General features: G+C 40.8%; 1 protein-coding gene across 1 annotated transcript in view; it reads right to left on the bottom strand.

Annotated features, from left to right (window-relative positions):
- The window catches only part of Pclo (piccolo presynaptic cytomatrix protein), a gene marked incomplete at its 5' end in the record, with an annotated part of 335,712 nt that overhangs the window by 137,192 nt on the left and 178,829 nt on the right, over positions 1 to 19,691 (bottom strand). The window contains 1 exon segment of the mRNA XM_013510507.1: positions 1 to 455. Coding sequence (XP_013365961.1) covers positions 1 to 455 — 455 coding nt within the window.

The raw sequence follows: 19,691 nt of genomic DNA, 5'->3' as shown, positions 1-19,691 counted from the left end.
GGCCGCTCCAGGCCGTGCGCGCTGTCCATGCGCGGCGGCCGGCCGGCGCTGACCTCGCTGTCCGACATGTAGTCGCGGTCCTCCGCCACGCCCTGCAGGTAGGCGCGCTCGCGCTTCTCGCGCTCCTTCAGCAGGGCCTCCTTCCTGCGGTTGATGCCCAGCTCCAGGTAGCGCAGCTTGGCGTCGATCTCCTTCTCCTCCTCGTCCAGCTCGGCCTGCTTCTTGCGGAGCTTCGCCGACTCCCGCTCCACGAGGTCCAGCTCGCGGTCGATGTCCTGCAGGATCTTGGCGCGAGCCATGGTGTTGGTCCTGCAGATCCGCCTGCGGGACGTGGGGCCCGCCGTGCCGAAGGAGGCCGGGGAGCCCGCAGGCGCCTCCTCGGGGGGCGGGTTGGGCAGCGTCCGCTTCACTTTCTTCTGGGAGCCCGAGGGAGTCATGGTTTGGGATCCTTTCGTCTGTGATCAAGGAAACAAAGAGCGTGTTTTATTATCAGAGAGACAGGATAGCTGACACTCACACCCAGACGATGCCATGTATGTTCCTGCAATCGCAGCTAAATACAACAGAAATTACGCATGCTTTCAAGTTTTGGCTGCAAAAACAATTAAGTGATGAACACTTTTTTCTGTCTCGGTAAGTCGGTTGTTATTATAAACCCTTACAGAGTTAGAGATGAGTTTGGAAATCAGTACCAAGCCCACTGTGCATGTAGGTTTATATTTCAGACGCTAGATCACTTAGAAAATCATTTTCCATCTAAATTAACGTATATAAGAATGCTTAGTGGGTCTAAGCGACATTTGTGAAGATGTTTGTTCGCCACGTTAAGTTTCGTATTTCACATCTCTGGCCATCCCTACTTCTCTGCCAGAGTGGCTGTTAGTCCCATTCTAATCCTGCAGTGTTTTAAAACGTAATTCTCAAATTCTCTAACTTTTCTTTAAAAAAAACAAAACAAACATGAGTGAACATCCTATTTACTGTTTTAAGATTCTTCATGATTATTTATTTCGGCTATTTTCTTTGAACTTCAGAGTTCCTTAGTAATATTAGTTTCTTCTCAATGTTTTAGCAACTTTTATAGGAAGCAAAAAGATTGGACTGCAATAAAAAGTTATTAGAATTATTTTGAATGAGATAAAGCATACGTCGATAAAGTTTTTTCTTTATTTGATTGGTCATGAAATTGCCTTTTGAGAAGCACAGGTCTCAGGAATCATTCAATGTTAGACTACCAACAAGCAGATATCATTTTGATCATTGCACTTAAAATAAAGCACTGTTCTCAGAGTTGTCCAAGTGTTTGGTAGCATATTTACAACCAGATCTCAGGTCTTCCGCCTTTCCTTCCTTTTTCTCACAGCCCCAATACATGAATTCTCTCCCTTCTCCCTCATCACCAGATACCAGTGGTCCAAAAGTAATAGAAAATACAGGAACTTACGGATTTTTGACACAGAAGCTATTCTTTAATGAAATACATTTGTCATAATCATGCTTTCACTGCCTTTTCATCATTTCCAAATTCATTTTCTTCATGGCTTTTTTCTGTTCTCTGGCATCATACTTCTGCTCCTGTCTCACATGCCACTAGCTGTTTCTTTAACAGACATCATAATATGAAACACGCCAAGGATTTCTGGGGTATTATGTGTATTTCTGAAATCTAGGACATTTGATGAAAATGAATAAATACTGTGAGTCTGTGAAACAGGTTACAGGTTACTGCTCCTCACAGAGAAATTTGTAGAAAGAGAGAGAAGCATATTTGCAGGGAAGCTCTCCTGCATGCTGTTTATTCTCTTTTATTCTCCATTTTTTGCATTTTCTATAACAGGCACAATTAAATCACAGAGTATTTATAAAGATCAAATGAGACAACTGTGTGATAGTGTAGTACCAATGAAAAATTAGTCCCTTCAGAAGTCTTACTTCTGTAGAAAATTATGTGTTTTGATAAATCCACATTCCAAATCTTTTAACAAATATTTACTCAAAAGTATGCACTCCATACCTTTGACTATAATTGACTACAAGTAAATAGCAATAAAATACTTGAACTCTTACAATAATTTTCTTAATAATTTTATGTTAATACTAACATAGAAACATGTTTCATCTCATAATTTTTAATTTTTTCCTATAATGATTTTCAGTCCTCTGAGAATAATGATGTTCATGAGGAGGCTGACAATTATACACTGTATGCTTTTCCTTGATACACATGTAGTACATTTGGGATATGCATAACAATTTTAAAATTTAAAGTTTTGTCCTATGCCACATGAGCATGACTATGAAACGGGTCAAGGGAACTTAGTTCTATTATCCTAGAAGTGTTATGGCATTGAATAATCTGGAACTATTTCACAAGAGCATCTCATTCTACTGAAGGAGATGGATATGCTACATTGCCTGATCTGACTGTTAAACAATACACACATGTCAGGACATCACACAGTTCCCATAAATAGGTACAGTTACTACGTATCAAAGATGCAGTAAAGCGAGACAGAAAGTGAAAAAATCCACTGATTAATGCAAACCCGAACACTGATCTGGGCAGCAAGAGGAAACACAAAACAAATACTCTGATGGAGGAGAGAAAGCAAAGGGAATGAAATGAAGTTTTGTGGTGGGCCAGTATATTTTGAAATTTAATCTTTAAAATTATTGTAGGTACTCATTAAATGGGCACAAATATTTGTTGACTGAAAGAATGAAGAAATGCAAGGGTAAAGTAGGAACTTTTTATTTTTGAAAGTTCTAAATTTTCAAAACCTGTAGAACTGGAGTATATACTTAGAAGAACCACAAAAAATGTTTATAACATTAAGAGTAATAATGAAACAAACTGGAGTCTAGCATCAGTTCTTGCTATTATTGTTCATACCTGTACACAATCGTCTAATTTGTTTCACTGTTCATAGTTTTCATTTGAGAGAATAGCAACAGCTAACTTTAAAAAAAGAAAAGTTCTATGTTAAAGAACATTCTGGGTAATGAGGATTTCTAGTTATCCTCCAGGACTGCATATATAGAATGACCAGTGATTTATATTAATGAATATTTTGGGAGCCATGTATGGAAGTCAGGGAGCAAGAGATAAGGCTGGCTGGAAGAAGCAAGGTAATTACTGAATTAACCACCTGGCCACTCAGTCTCCAAATATGGAAACTGTTTGGCTGTTTTCTGCTTGGTAATGAGACAGCTCGAGCCCTGGCCACAGAAGCATCCTCAGAGGTAGAGCCCTGCTAAGGGCTCAGCCACACATCTCTCAGAAAGGCAGCGTGACAGGCATGGAATCTCAGTCTTGCAGGACAAACACTAGAGAACTTCCACCCTAGTTCCGTCCCTTACAAGATGTAACAACTTAGCAAGTCATCTGCTTCATATTTCTGGGCCTCAATACTTATATTAAAGAAGGCTAACATTTGTGTTTACATTATTAGTCTAAGGAGTAAATGACTTAGTAAGATGACTTAGTATGATAACCTAGATTAGTTCTTGGATCAGTGTTTCTATCCAGTATTTTACTGAAGGGTAGCTGAGCGGGATGTACTCTAATTAGAACATGTACTCAGGTTGAATGCAAAGATACTCTAATCCCTCCTGGGTCTTTCCTACGCAGGACCTGCCACACCACAGCATCCCTAGGGGAGTTCAGGTCATTCTGGCACCTGGCTGGAGGGAAAGCCTTCTCACCGACTGTTCAGTGTGAACTACATTTTTAAACAGGAATTGGCCAAGAGGAATGAAGAACATTACTGCCCATGCAAATAATAGTGAAACAAAGCAAAAGCAATGAAACATTTGATTTCTGCATGGTACAATTCCACAAATGTGTTACAATTCATCTTTACCACCTGGAAAACAAGGTATCTTTTAATCAAGTCCATTTGTTCAGTCATTCATAATCATCCCTTCAGAGAATAAATGCAGAGATCTGTGCTAACAGATTGCAATAGAAGAGGCACTGTAAAAATTCCATGTTGCACATGCCTCTAATTTTGGCACTCTGGGAGGCTGAGACAGGAGGATTGCACATTCAAACCCAGTCTGGGCAACTCAGGGACTTAGGGAGATCCTGTCTCAAAGTAAAAAAAAACATGATGGGGATGTAGCTCATTTTGAAGACCCTGGGTTCAGTTCCTAATGCCACCAAGAAAAAGAATGCATGAATATATCTAGAGATACAGAGTATATTTTGTCCTTCAAAACAGATGGCAATTGCTTCTCAAAGTTCTGGTTGGTAGCTTCTGCACTCTCATAACAGCTCAAACATTTAGAGACTTGATTTAAAAAGAAGGACTGAGTCACACTGAATATATGGGGTAGAAGGAGTGAGCACCAAAGGCTTCGATGCCTAACAAAGATACAACAGGAAAGAGATGACACTAAGTTGAAAATCTGCTTGAATCCTTTTCTTCAGTGGTTGGCTTTGCATCATGGTAGAGGATCTGTAGATAATAACATATACAGAGCCCACCAAAGTATGTGTACAACAGGAAAGGAAAAACTTGCATAAATACTGAACACTAAACTCAGGGGGACATCCTGAGATTAACAAAAGTTACCTTTGCCCTCTGCATTTACAAGAGGAGCTCAAAGCACTGGCCATGTGTTTCCAGACATTTATTAATACAGTGAACTGCTGAAGTGTGTGTGCATTTTTTGGCAGATATATATATCTGCTGCCAAAAGTTAAGCTGAAGCTAGGGAGCGATCACACATGTGGGGATAAAGCAAGACCATCCCTGAGAACACGGAGTGTCTGAAGCAAGCCATGTGAACAAGCTGTTCCAGCTCTGGCAATGCAAGGCACCCAAGGTGAGCCAAGCAAGCAAGTTGCTAGGCAGAGGGGTTTCAATTGATAGTAGCCCCTTGAGTACATAAATAAATGTGCTGCAGTCATTGGGCAGTTGCTTTGCTCCCAGCAGGAGAGAGGGCTCCACCTGACCTCAGCTTTCTGCATCTTGACTCTTGTTTTCTTCATTCTACACTGTCCTCACCTCGGGAAACTCAAGAGCTGTGCAGGACGCAATATATATATATTCTTTAGTTGTGACACAAAAGAGCGTATTACAAGAATAGTAACTGATCAATATTTGTTAATTTTTAATTTCCTAAAGAAAGGAAGTAACACCCAGCTTTAGTTCCTTGCATACAGGTACACTAAACACATAACTGTCTGTAGTATCTAATTTATAATTTGAGGAGCACTGACTTCCAGTTCCAAATATTGTTCCTAAGTGGGGCTCATCAGCACTTGAATTGTGCGCCGTTATTAAGCTGTTTGTACTATTGCATTGTCAGTGGTACTCAAACTGCTGGTACTGATAAAACATGCAAAGAAAATGTAGGTCAGATCAGGAAGTCATAATGCCATGCAAACAGAGGATTACTGTGACCGGGGCAGAGGCATAAACCCAAAGCCTACAGCAGCCAGAAGGTGATGTGGCTGCAGCAGCTTAGGATGTGATTACAGCAAAGTTAAGCCCCGTCTGACCGGATTGTCTCTAGGTTACTATCATGAAGAAACACAGACCCAGCGTGGTGAAATCTTTTTTGTTCAGAAGTAGAAAATTCAACTTAAAATGTGGGCCTCACTTTAAACGGCTTCAGTCACTGGGACCAAAGACGCCATGGGTTGGGGCTGCACTGGCAGAGCTGAATCCAGGAAGACCGGCGCGGTTTCCCTGGGTGAACAGCGAGGGCACTAGGGGGCTGGGGCTGTGTTCACGGCCAGGGGAGAGAAACAAGTATGCCCTGCGGGTTTCATACTACGAGGGGGGAGGCCAGATGGGGCACGGAGAGCCACAGAGAAACTTCCGCCCCCACATTTTACAGCTTTCCTTCATCTGCTCTGGCTGACTCTGAAACACCACCGTTCACATACTTCCCCACAGTGTGGCATTTTCACTTCTGTTGTTCACAATACTCACAGCTGCTCATGTCACTTACATAACCGAGGGGTCTCCTTGCCTTACAGCTTTCTGCTGGGCACACTGTGCATCAGAGACCCAAACTGGAGCACCAACGAAAACTCACAGATTTCAGTTTACAGGTGTACATGCACTCTGGGTAGACTGATTAGTATCACAAACAGAACATACTCAAATACATGTGAGAATCTGAAATGATGTCTCATCAATTTATAACTTTAGGGGGCAGGAACATAGCTCAGCGGCACAGCACCTGCCTGGCAAGCACTAGGTCCTGAGTTTGATTCCCAGTGCCTATAGACATATATACAGTGCCTATATATATATATATGAATTCTGAAATTCAGTTCCTTTTAAGTTGTTATATATATATATAAACTTAAAAGGAACTGAATTTCAGGACCATAAAGACTGTATGATTAATTATAATTAATTCAAAGAAACATAAAATAATAGCATTCAGGACTCTAAAAACAGAGAACCAAAACAAGATAGAATTTGCTTAGAGAAGATAGAGTAATGTAAAGAGAAGTTTATCAAAGTTAAAGGTGATGCAGTTGGAAGCCATAAATAGAGGTGATTAGAAAAGTGTGGGAAATACTTGGTGTTTATTAAGGTTTTTGTTGATCAGCTTGGTAAAACTTGGTTGTTTTCCGATAGATCTTGTGCCCTTTCCCTGAAAAACAATGTTGCACAACAAATACTGCACATACAAATTTAAAACACGTTAAAATAACTGTGCAAAGAGTAGACAAAGGCAAAGAAGAACAGAATGGAAACTGAAAGGTGACTGGAAGAATATCTAATTACAGATGCTAAGTCCAAGGGGGTAATTGGGATAAGAAGCAAATAACTTTCAGGACAAATTTTGCTGTTAAAGTTATTTTAAACAATTTTTTTCTTATGAGAGTCCATTAAACTATGCAATTTATATGACAAAAAATGAAAACTTTTGAGGTATTGGGAATATTGTCAAAAAAACTAAGCTATATATGGACACATTATCCTAAAAGTTTAAGAACAAATATAAAATGCATAATCTCATTGTCAAATAATCTAAACTTAATTACAGAATGAGAAAAGATATATATTTTTGGCAAAAAGCCAAACAATCTAAAAATACAGAGGAGTGAGGTGTGGTTGCATATACCTATAATCCCAGTGCTTGGGAGTATGAAGCAGGATTATTCTGAGTTTGAGGCCAGTCTGGAACTCCATAGGGAGTTCAAGACCAGCCTGAATGACATAAGGAGACCCTGTCTCAAAATACCACAGAACAAATATATAAGTACATACATACATGCATGCATGTACACAGGAGTTATTGTTTAAATGCAGATGCTGAACAAAAGTTATTTAATTATTATATATAGTAAATATGGTAAAATACAATTATTAATTTATTCAAATAGTTAAGTATAATTCTAAAATTCATTGTGCTGGTTACAGGTACTAAGAGGCACAAGATAGAATGAGTTTTGAACTTGCCAACAAAGAACTTGTCACACATGGTGATAGTTTTTAGGAAATTGTCAAATGAAGAAACTACAAGATAAATTCACTTAGCCTGACCTGAGTATTACACAATGTGTGCATATATTGAGATTTACATAAAATCTCATTAATATGTACAATTTTTTATATTTTTGTGTATCAGTTCATAATAGCTGGGCACGGTGGCACACGACTATAACTGCAGCACTTGGGAGGCTGAGGCAGGAGGATCGTTGCGAGTTTGAGACCAGCGTGTGCTGCAAAGTGAGCTCAAAATCAGCCTGAACTGCATAGCGAGGCCCTGTCTCAAAAAGACAAAAAAAAAGTTAAGAAGATTTTTAAAAGGAACTATTTGAGTCTTGTGTGAAGTGCTCTGTATGTCAGTATCAGAGATATACTTCTCGAGAGACATGGGAATGTATTTTGCATTTTACAAACACAGGAAACCATACATACTGTTTAAAACAAATGCCCCTCATCATAATCACATATTTTTTTATTTTCTTTCTGGTTTGTACTTTCAATAAGCTGGAAAATTTTGTATATAGGCCTTTTACTTTTAGGGTGGAGATACGGTTTATTTTCAAAGAGTATAATTCCGCAAAACTCTATTAAGGCACAAGATATTTTATACATAAAAAGATAGTATAATTTTCTAGACAAATATACCTAATCCTTCCAGAGTCACTCAAATGACATGTCAGAAAGTCAGTTAGAGGAGGGTATAAAAGGAACGTGTGGGGCCAGATAAAAGGGTTTACTTTTAGCTTGGTAAAGACCAGCAAATAGAACATCTGGGTCTTAACAAATGGATAGGATTTAAATAGAAGGCTATTTTCTAAGTGGAGGGAGAAGGATGAAATGCAAATTTTCAGAGAAACACCAGGGATGACTTGGCTTCATTTGGGGCCTGGGATGCATTAATACATGTGAGGTGGAAACACATCTAAGAAAGCCGATGCAAACAGCAAGTACAAAACTGCAAGAAGAAATAAGATGCACAGGAAAACAGAACAAAACCCTGAGTGCTATATCTATATTAAAATCTCAGTTCTTCCATTTTCCTCTTTAGGGAAGGATGAAGTAACCTGGCTTTTACAGACTGGTCAAACTGACTGCAGAAGCCTGTGGAATACCGGCAGCCATCAGACTGCGCACGTGCAGTGCCTGGCAATGGCGGCGACACAGCCCGGGAGGCGGTGATCCATACAGTTTGTCAAAGAGCAAATTGTGACAGCCCAGTTTAATTTCCTCAGATGCTGATGTGGCCGTCTGTGTAGATAACACTGAAGCAATAGACATAATCTAGCAGTGCTTCAAGAGCACACGTAATGCTTTCCCATGAGAGTCCCCAACACCGATTTTGCCATGGGAATGAAAGTGGTAACAGCTGGCCAGGTAGCTGCATACGGAGCATGGCTATTCATATCCCAGCATGCATGGAGGTGACTGTCAGTGCCTGCTACCTTTGGTGTCTGTGGCATTTGTACTCAATGATGCTATGTGGTTTTGTGCCCTGTGGGATGTGCACATGGTTGTACCTCTGGCTTTGACTCAGTAGACAGCATCAGCGTACCATGTCAATCCCCAATGTCACCACGTACTGCTATCTCTGGGAAGATTAGAGATCCTGGTTGAGAACTGCTGATACAGGAATCCATGAGAAAACATTCTTAGGAAGAGATCACTGATCTATTATTATTTGCTCTTTAATGATGAGTAGATTGCTATTATTTGTAATCATAATACCTTAATTTTGGATTCTTAAGGGAATTGATAATTGGAACTGACAACTGGGTGGGTTAAAGGATAAAATACAGATATTCTAGGTTATGCTTAGCTTAATAAAGCTAAGAAGGCATCAGACTCTGGTTTTGTCATAATTTGTTTCATGACCCTAAAGTCAATCCTTTTGTCTGCTTACTTTTCCCAAGAGGAGATCAGTGTACAGGAAGGCCACCCTCTGCAGGGTCCGCGGTGCACACAGCCTCTGTCCTTTCTGCTCTTGCACCCCCTAGTAACCACTGTGTGCCAGTGTACCTTCCCAGAGACCACATGGGCAGGATGGTTCAACCTTAGACTTTCTGCTTCCAAACATTAGCTAAGAAAACCCTTTTGCTTTATAAAGTATCTAGCTCTAGGAAAACAGATTAAGATACTGCAGAGAATCCTCAGGCAAGTTTCCACTACTAGAATAACCTTTCAAAGGTCAAAGTGTGAGGAACTGCCAGTAAGACTGAAAAACACAGTAAATGCTAGCATCAAGACAGCCAGTCGTCTGTTATTCTATGCTTACCAGAAGGAGCAGTAACATACCTAAAAGAAGGTAAAAACCTTAACAAGATAATTATTTAGTTTGAGAGGCTGAATACTAGAAGTATCAAGGGAGATACGTTGCATATCCTGGTTTAATTTTAAAATCAAGAAACTTCTGCCATCTTAAAAATGATTTAAGAAAGAATTAGGACAAAAAGTTGTCCAGAAGCTAAGAGAAAGTTAAAACATAGCTGGGATCATTTACATTTTATAAGGATGAGAAGGGCTTGGTCTCTACGCTTTAACTGTGCCATGAAATCCACAGAACTGGGGAACACATCACTTCAGAGTCCCTTAACCCACTCGATCTGAACATCTCCTCATCCATATTTACTTCAGGGTTTTTGTCTTTTACCATGGTAAGAAGAGAAATACTCAGACAAACAGTACTGCCTCTGACTTTCTTTTCTTCGTTTCTTCTCAGGACTCTCATACTTCATAAGACGTAGAGAGAATCTATGAGGAGTCATGATGACTACGAAGTGTGAGGAAGATAAAAAGTGAAGAACCTCTCCCCTCCAGCAGCACAGCACTGTAAATACACAGGCACAGATCACTGTAGCCCTTCACTCTGTGAGGTGAAGAAGTCTTGGCTCTATGCTGCCTTCGGAAAGAACTCGCTATTTGTGAATATAATTCAAATTGTTTTAAAAAAGCATTCCCCTAATTGTAAGATTGTAGTGGGGATAAAATTTGAGAAACTAAAGTACAGTACAAGAGAATAAAAATGAACAACACATTTTAAAGCCACCATTTGTAACTTATTCCACAGTATCTCACAGACAGATGAAAGTGCTCTCTGGCAAACATTGGACAGCGGGACTCCGCGCTTCCCACGCCGTCCTGAGGCTTCTCCTTAATGCACCTCTTGCTCCAATTTGTTTTGTTTTCTGGCTGAAAGTCATCCCTCCTGGCTGAGCAGTCGAGCAGAAAACTAGTTTCTCCCTCACTGGACAAAGCATTAGCAATGACGGACTGTGTGACAGTTCTTGCCTTACACATTGGGAAAGTCCCAAAGAGATTAATTTTTCCTTTTTCTCAAGATCTGGATAAAATATTTTAGAAAACTCTCTTTGAAGCTTTTATTAAGGTGAGTGTTTTTGATATATCTGTGTCTGTGTGTGGACTTTCCCCTTCCCTGCCTTCCGTTAAATTATATGATTTTGCCACAGTGAACAAAGCCATGCACATTGTGGTCAGATGCTCCTTTGATATAGTCCAGGATGACAGACACAGCAGATTTCTCTTTTTTCCTGTTATTATTTCTACTGTAACCTGTTTTACTCAGTGATTATGTTCAGAACTCATTGGAAACACAGTACTCACTGCATAACACATCTCCTCAGAGTCGTGCTCTAGGGGAAGGTGAATTCTTCCTGAAACTCATTCTCATCTAATGGAATCTTCAGAACCCTAAAATATGAAGACTACTACTGCCTTTCGGGTTTTCACCTATCATTTTTAAAATCTGTAGCACAATGGTAGGTGTGAAGCCATTATTGGCTAAGTCTTTATCTTTCATAAGATAAGCATGATACCTTTTTATCAACCTATAAATTATCACTATCTGTTGCTATGAGGAGCTTGCTCCTTCTCTAGAGTAATCCATATTCACTCATATTCTCAAATGTGTATAGTCTTGGTCTGCCTAGTGCCTTATCATTTCATAACGGTAACAGAAACGGCTGTCAGAAGGCCTGTTTACCCCAAGCCATCTCTGAGAGACCAGGTACCAGCTTGCTGACCCGTTGCTTTCCCTCCACCTTTCTCCACTGACAATTACGGGATGAGCAAGTCGCTGTCAGGCTGCCAAAGATCTGCTCAGCACTCACCTTTCCTTCTTTTCAGGTCTTCCCTTGTGTCACAGTCTCTTAAATCTCACATTAGCAAAACTGCCTGTAATCTCACTACTTGTTCTTTCCTGTACTTCATTTATATTTGCATTCTGTTATGCATATATATATTTGCATTCCTTTATATAAACACTTTTTAAACACTGAATTATAAGCACCTTGTGTCCATATTTAAATGCATGCCACATGTTGTGGTTGGATGGGTCTGTACCCCAGAGGTCAAGCGTTCAGGCCTTGGCTTGACAGTGGAGCGGTGGTGAAGAACCTTTAGAAGTGGGGCCTGGTGGGAAACCTGCAGTCAATGGGGTGCACCCCGTCCTGGCCATGTAATGGCTTCCTGCTGCACAGTGCCCTCCTTGTGGTGCCATTGCCGTGATTTCCACCGGAGCCCAGCTGATGCCAGTGCATGCATTGGACCCCAAACTGCTAACTAAATCACCCTCTTTTCTTTATAAGGTAGACTTCTTCAGGTATTTTCTTATAGTAACAGCAAATTGAGTTATGCACCATGTCTGTAAGTAGGATATGCAGATCAAGTTTCAAAACATGAAGATAAGGTCTGTAGGTAAACACAGAGGGGAGGGCAATCTGAATGTATATTTCAAACCTAAACAACCGTTAATTAATTAGAGTCTTAGTCAACTAAAATTCATCTACTTATCTGTGTCTGTGAGAACTGCTGTCATGTGCACAGGCTAGTTATTTTAGGCAGCATTCATTTGTGGGTGTGCAGAGTAGGTCTGTCAACCAAATCTTTTAAAATGATAAAAAATTATAATTTAGAATAGCATTATTGAGCAATATAATTATTCTGATTTTTCTTTTTAAACAGTGTCATGTGGTATTTTGATCATCACAGAGTAGACATTCAATGTGTTTACTCTAATAAATGAAAGAATGTCTTTGTGAATTAAATCCCCTATGAAATGGGAGCATATGTTTAAAAGGATTAATAACAACAAAATTTATTATATTTGTGTCAATAAGTTAGGTCAACTTGTAATTTTTTTACCTGTTTATGTAACAGAATCTCCTCACTCCAAATTTATGCAGTGAGAGGAAAAGAGTCAATCAAAAAAGACTTTCTATAGAAAAAAAATAAAAATAAGCAAAAATAGTTCAAACAATGTCATTAAATTAACTGGTACATGGAAGAGTATTTCAGACTCCATGTGGAAACAAAAGCAGATGATTTCGAGATGGCTGACCAGTTTGAAGATGCAAATGTTCATCCAGGCCACACGCTGCTCAGGAATCCTGAGAAGTGTGTTTGGACCTAGTACCTCCTGGGGAACAGGAAAGCTCCTAGTTCTAGAGAACTATAAGAAAACCAGTCTCCACAGAGTGACTGCACTAAAGAGCAAACGATAGCAGAGAAACTGAGGATGGACTGACTTCACAGTTGGCTAAGAAAAGGCAAGGCTGTAGTTTGGAATGAGTGAAGGAAAAGAGGTCAAGAGCAGGAAGAGGAAGTGATTGAAAACACAAGAGAGGGGAGGATATGGCCGAAGTCTACAGAATATTGTTTATCCAGGGCTAATGCGCTGTTCTGACAGTAATAAGTAGGTATTAAAAGGCAAAAATCCATCAAAACTTACTATGCACTGAGTTTCCTATATAATCTTGTTAAATCTCTAACACAACTTTGTAAGATAGGAATTATTATTAGTTCTATGTTTTGGATATTTTTAACTTTGGAAGCATTATATAAATTGGCTATAATTTATATAATTTTAGTAATGGCTTGCATTACTAATGACTGGCATAACTGGGATTTAATCCATGTTTATCTCATGCCAATGCTGAAGTTTAATGTTATTTATTTAAAATTCAAATTTTTTAAAAAATACAAATAATCTAAATTGTAAATTTCTTTTTTTTTTTTTTTTCCTCTGGTACCGGGAACCGAACTCACGACCTTGGGCTTGCCAGGCAGGCGCTTTTGCCGCTGAGCTAAATCCCCAGCCCCCTAAATTGTAAATTTCTAAATTAGATTACATGCTAAAAAAGAAGCATGTGTTAAGACAATGTGTTCTATTGAATACGTAAAATCAGTGCTCTACTTAATGGTTTGGAAGAAGCAGATCATAACTAGGAGAAGGTAAACTGAAGTAATGTAAGATTTAGCTACAAGTTTTTCATACTTATCTGATATTTTTCAAACTATCAATCCTGGTTCTCTAAATATAATGTTTTCTAAATTTCTAGAAGATATGTCCAAAAATTACTATTTTATGATATTACCTGGAATCATTGTTGAGAACTCTAATATGAAATGAATACTTTAAATATTTGAGCTTGGAGAATTCTGTTTGTCTCTCTGTCCATCCACCCAGTAAGTACTTACAGAATCTCCATTTGGTGCCATGTCCTGTGCTACTCTGCTGTGACATAAAGATGAATGACCTTTGCATTATTTATGCCTTCCTGCAGATTTCAGAGCTTAAAAACACAGACCTTCAAGACGTAAACTTTAAAGTGGTGAGTTTTACACTAAAATCTTATACTTTATTCTTAGGCAGCATAGAAGAAAGGATCTGTATGCCAGGTGTCTGAAGAGACAGTTTGTGTGATATTTCTTGAACAAACCATAAGGTCCACAGAGGAGAGGGTTCTGGCAGCAGTACACATGGATGGGGAAAGGAATGGACACACGGATGCATAAATCCCTGGACCCCCAATACCTAATGCACAAGGTCCAAGCATGGTTTGTTGGGAAGTGGAAATAGTTCAGAAGGGAAGCTAGAGAGGGATGTGTTAGTCACATGGGGTCTCGGATACTATGCAGAATTTACACTTCATTATGGAAGCAAGAGGAGACACTGAAGGTTCTAAGCGCTGAAATGACACAGTCATATTATTAGAAAATATGCACATAGTATATTTTACTATTAAAATTTATCAAAGAACTTTAACAGACACCCAATTGCTCAGATGGTGAATGTTAGCATAAGAAAAAGCACTCCACTTATTTCGGGAAAAGTAGACTAATGTGCAATGTGACTAAAGTTTAATGCACAAACTCTAACTTCTGTAGCAATTTCTTACTTATTAATTTAGATGTTGGTTTCTCACCTCCACGCTTAATTTTTACCCAAATATAACAGAGAGTATCTTTCATGAAATGATAGTGGTCAAGCTGTGGGCTTCTTAAAAGTCTGAGGATGTTTCCCACGTGGAGTTTCCACGTCATGACCTTAGCAACAAAGTCACTATGTACTTTTCTGACTGTGTTTCCTATGAGAAGACAGACACTCTACCAGATTGCTGGGGTGGAGGGGAAGGTAACAAATCAGAACCACATGGAATCTTTACAGTTATGAGTGAAGAGGAAAAGAGAAAGCCTGCTTAAAAATACAGGAGTGAACGTAGAAAATAAGAGAGATACGACAAGAAATGAAGCCAAAACAGCAGTTCTGGATGTAGAGACTGGGAAACTATTTTTTTTACTCTGAAAGTGGTTATTTTTTAAACTCTCATTCCTTTTTATATTATGTGTTGCATTTCTATATACATGTATTTGTACACATTTACATATTAAAATATATTTTTGTTACACAGCTATGTCTACTACTGACAGAGAACATGTATTTTAATCAGATTGGGGTGTATGTGAAGGGATGATATGCACGAGAATCACCGTTCTATATCTCTCCTTATAGAGTCACAGGCCTTGCTACTCCCAACTTATTTCCAAAACTACCCTGTCTTTCCTTTGCTTGCCATCCCTGCAGCTCAGTCTTTGTGTGAGAGCGGGACCTCATCATCCTGCTCATGTTTACTCAGCACCCACCTCTGTGAGAAGCAAGCATTGTTTTTACCTCAGGGAAACAAAGTGAGTCAGAGCCATATGGCCCTCACCCCATGGGAGAGATGCAGATAATGAACCATAAGGTGTTCATGATAAATGTGCTAAGTGCCAGGGAATGGGCACTGGCACAGGGGCGCTCACTCACACAGGTCCAGAGTCAGGTGAGAACATCAGGGGCTCCACAAACTGCACCTATGCAGAGCACGGAGGTGCAGCCATGCCACTAGCGGATCTAGAAAGAAGCAGTGTCCTGCTAGTTATGTAGACAGCTCCTACATTTAGCTTAATTCCATGGGGAAACACTGAAGGGCAGACTACACTCACAACATTCGCACATGAAAAGCCTTCTGGCTAAAATGCAGCGTGAGTAGGATGGGAACAAAAGTAGAAGAAGGAAACTCCCCTAAGAGTAATTTGAACAGTCCAGGACGAAAAGATGCAGCAGAGTGGGAGCAGGAGGGGCACAGCTCGCACAGGCCAGGCACTGAGGATTTAGGCTGTCTACTGCTTGTTTCAGTTTACAGTAGCCCTACAAGACAGGCGCTGTCATTATCCTCGCTTTATGAAGATGGGAAATCGGGCCTGGCTAGCTCAGGCAGCTTACTCAGGTTCACACTGCTGCATGTGGCAGAGTTTGAGCCAAGGAAACAGATTTGAGCTGAACCATTTCTAGGGTCACAGTTGCAGACAGAGCACTTGAGACTGTAGCCTAAAGTGGTAGACTGTTCGTTGTCCAGTGCTACATAATAATTCACCAGAACTTTCAGTGCCCTGGACTGGTGCTGTTGGCTGTCCTGTCTCACTGCAGGCCGTTAATCCAGGCCAGCTCAACCGCCTTCCAAGGCTGGGGACCAGGAGTGGCTAGGGCTGGGGGAGCTTCAGGGTTTCGAAGCCAGGAAGGTCAAAGAGTGGTACAGCAAGGAGGCAGGGGGCCCTTCTGTCACCTTATCTGGAAAGCGACCTCACTGTTTTTCCATCCTCTGCCCACTGAAAGCCAGCCACTGCATTCAGCTGACACTCACAGCGAGGGGCCCAGGATGCAGGGCTGACCGGACTGCAGCAGCTGTGGACATCATGAAGTCAGCTGGCGCTAGGGCTGCACGTGAGGAGGACAGGAGGACGGCGCAGGGCAGAGGCGAAGGCCACTCCTTGCCCGCATGAAGATGGCTGCAGATGTGGTGACCAGCACGCAGAGGCATTTCACGTGCCCACAGGACTGAGACAGACCACAGGGGATTTGAGCCGGACAGGAAACCAGAGAGGAGGCTGAGAAGGCCAAGCTTATACTAGCGTGCAGCTGACCTTTCATTCAGTGTTCCCACCCCACGGCTACCTGCGGAGGTGATGAGGGGCATAATGCAGGAGAGAAGACCACAATAACCGCACTCACTCGTGCTGCGAGGTAAATGAGCAGTGGGGACAGCTACTGTGGTCAGCCTTGGATTATGAGGGTGGTGATCACAGGGACAAACACGAGGGAGGCAGCAAAGAGGGACGGTGACACGTCGGAGTGCGTGCCATATCTGAAGGCAACTATGGGAAAAGTCAGACAGCCCGGGGAACTGAGGATCCCCAGAGACGAACTTCGGGGTGAAGAGCAGAGAGCGAGGAGGTGCCAGCCACCGCTGTCACACACGTGGCAGGACGTAGAGGACTCTGGTGTGAGACCTCAGCTTTGACACAAAGGTAGTCAAAGGACAAGGATGCAGGCAGACGAAGCACACCTGATGGCACTGTGGATGCAAAGGTGTTAGTGGAGAGAAAAAAAGAGTCATTGAAATCTTGGCACTTTCCTTTCCTTTCTTTTCCCGCACAGTGCTGAGGATTGAATCCAGAGTATTTGCACATTGAACTAGATGCCCAGGCCTTTTTGTTTTTTATTTTATTTTTTTTTTATCTCTGCTAAGTTGCCTGAGGCTGAGCTTGAACTTGCAGTCCTCTTGCCTCGGCCTCCCAGAGTGCTGGAATTACAGACACATGCCACAACAGTACTCTTTTACATTTTCATATTTTAAAATTAGCTTTGAGGTATGGACATAAACAACTAATATCTCACTGGCCTTCCCTACTGAATGAGCATCTGTACACAGGCCTGCGCCCCTGCTGAGACAGACTGGCTCAGATTCTCCAGGTGTGGGGCGTGTTCCTTCTGACAGACTCTGTGATTGTTGCTTCAGCTCTTCCGTGTCTGACAGACACTTCCTGCCTTGTAAGATTGGACCAGTGCTTGCACCGCTTCCAAGAAAGAGGACTAGCCATCAGGTTATTAATGAAACTCTAAGGTTCACTTCCTTGCCCCCAGAATACTTTAGGATTTTAGCTGGAACCATAGTACTTTTGTCTGTGGAAACCTGTCATGAGAGCTTCAATTTTTTACCTTAGGTTTTTCAGCGAAAATTATTTCAAGTGTTCCTCCTGTTGGCTACTTTCCCAAGGAAGAGACATTAGCGCAAACAGTGTGCCCTGGGCACTCTCCAGCAGCCTGCAGCAGGTAGAGCCTCCCTCGCACATGGCCCAGTTCCGAGCTGCCTGGGCCTTGGGAGAGGCCAACACTGTTTCCACTTCCTGCACATTCTTGTTATGTAAGACATGAAGAAACACTCCCAACAAGTTCACAAAACATTGAACAATTACGCTTTCAAAATCTAAATACACAATGACTTGTGCTTGGAGACAACATCATGAGTCTAAATTGTGAGGCTCTTTGGTAAGAAACAGTTGTCAAATGGTCTCCCTTGATATTTCTGTGATTTTTTTTTGAGTGAGTGTATTATTCCCTATAAATTTAAAAAAGTAGATCCCTGTAAGATATATGTAATCTTCACTAATCTGTTTTGTATGGGGTCATAGTTCTTTATTACCTAGAGAAATAAATAGAGTGGTTTAGGTGGGATTCATAATCAGATGGTTTGGCTCAGTACCCTTCTGAAATCATTATACAAGTTCATTTGCCAATTAACTGATATGTTAAAATACAGACTATTTCATTAGCTGTTTTGGCACATAAATATTAAAATATGACTTTTACAAACTACTGTCCCTAAAGAATCTAATTAAACAACAGATAAAGGTCTTAGTCATTAACTAAGAAACACAAATGGCCAAAAAGTATTAGAAAAGATGCTCAAAATTATCAGCCAAAAGTTTCTGTACAGTGGTACGTAGAATACTGTAAAATGTACTTCTCATTTGAGACATTATGCTCTGATATGCTTTTAGAAATTTTATCTGAATTTGACAATAGTATCTCATTGCATATCTTGCATGCTCAGTGTTAAGTAAATATGAAAAAGTTCATAGTTTTCCTTTTCATACTTAACAAATATTTAGCCACCAGCAGGTTCTGTTTTAGGCACCGTTATGGGGAGGGACTTCTCATCAGTGGGCAATGAGCCAAATCGACCCAGACTTTACTCTTGCATTTCACTTGTACAGCATTTGGAGTGTAACACTGAATTACCCTCATGTGATTAAAGAGCAAGAATACTTGTCATTATTCCTCATAACAAGAAGAAAGTACATTTTAACATATCAGTTAATCCAGCCACACCACTATAGAGTGGATCTTCTGAGTTACAGTGACCACGAAGTTATCCTCCGTGTCTGTCTGTCTGTCTCTATCTAGTCAGAGGCAGTGGTAAGGATAGGACATTAAAGAGTCATGGCTTTGGACCCTGTGTTAGACTTTGCAATATGTAAACACAGGCAGTGTTTTCTTCAAAGATCTATGAGGACTTGGAATGGGCCAATATCATCAGAACACATTATATTTCTATATTTTACATTAGGAAAACACATTTCTAGGTGAGAATGTAGATGTATTTAATTTTGCTTCATTCCATTTTCTAGATTATTTGCTAGGAGAAAAGGTGCTTAACGTTGTTGCTGACCTCCCTTTCCTTTCCATTTAACCTTGAAGTTATTGCTAAATTCAAAATTAATCTTTTGTAGTCACTTCTTCAGAACACATGGGGGCAGCTCCGGCCGCGCGCCCTTGGCTGGGCAGCATGGGGCCCTCCTGGAGAGAACAAAAGCAGCCATGCAGTGGCTCACAGGTACTGGCAGCACTGAACAGCTATGGAACACGGTAAGGGACAGTTTGGAGTAACAGGTCTGCTGTCACTTTCTACACATCGACCTGTATACGGTGGTGCTGAATGAGGATACTGACTGCTAAATGTGCACCCAAGTAATGGACTTCCCTCCAGAGCCAAACTGTTTATGTGTCACAACAAGATAATGACTACAGTCTTTTATCAGGAAGTGGGCTAG

This window comes from Chinchilla lanigera, unplaced genomic scaffold (assembly GCF_000276665.1).
Source record: "Chinchilla lanigera isolate Chin_1 unplaced genomic scaffold, ChiLan1.0 scaffold00009, whole genome shotgun sequence".
NCBI lineage: Eukaryota > Metazoa > Chordata > Mammalia > Rodentia > Chinchillidae > Chinchilla > Chinchilla lanigera.
This window is presented reverse-complemented; position numbering and strand designations above follow the sequence as displayed.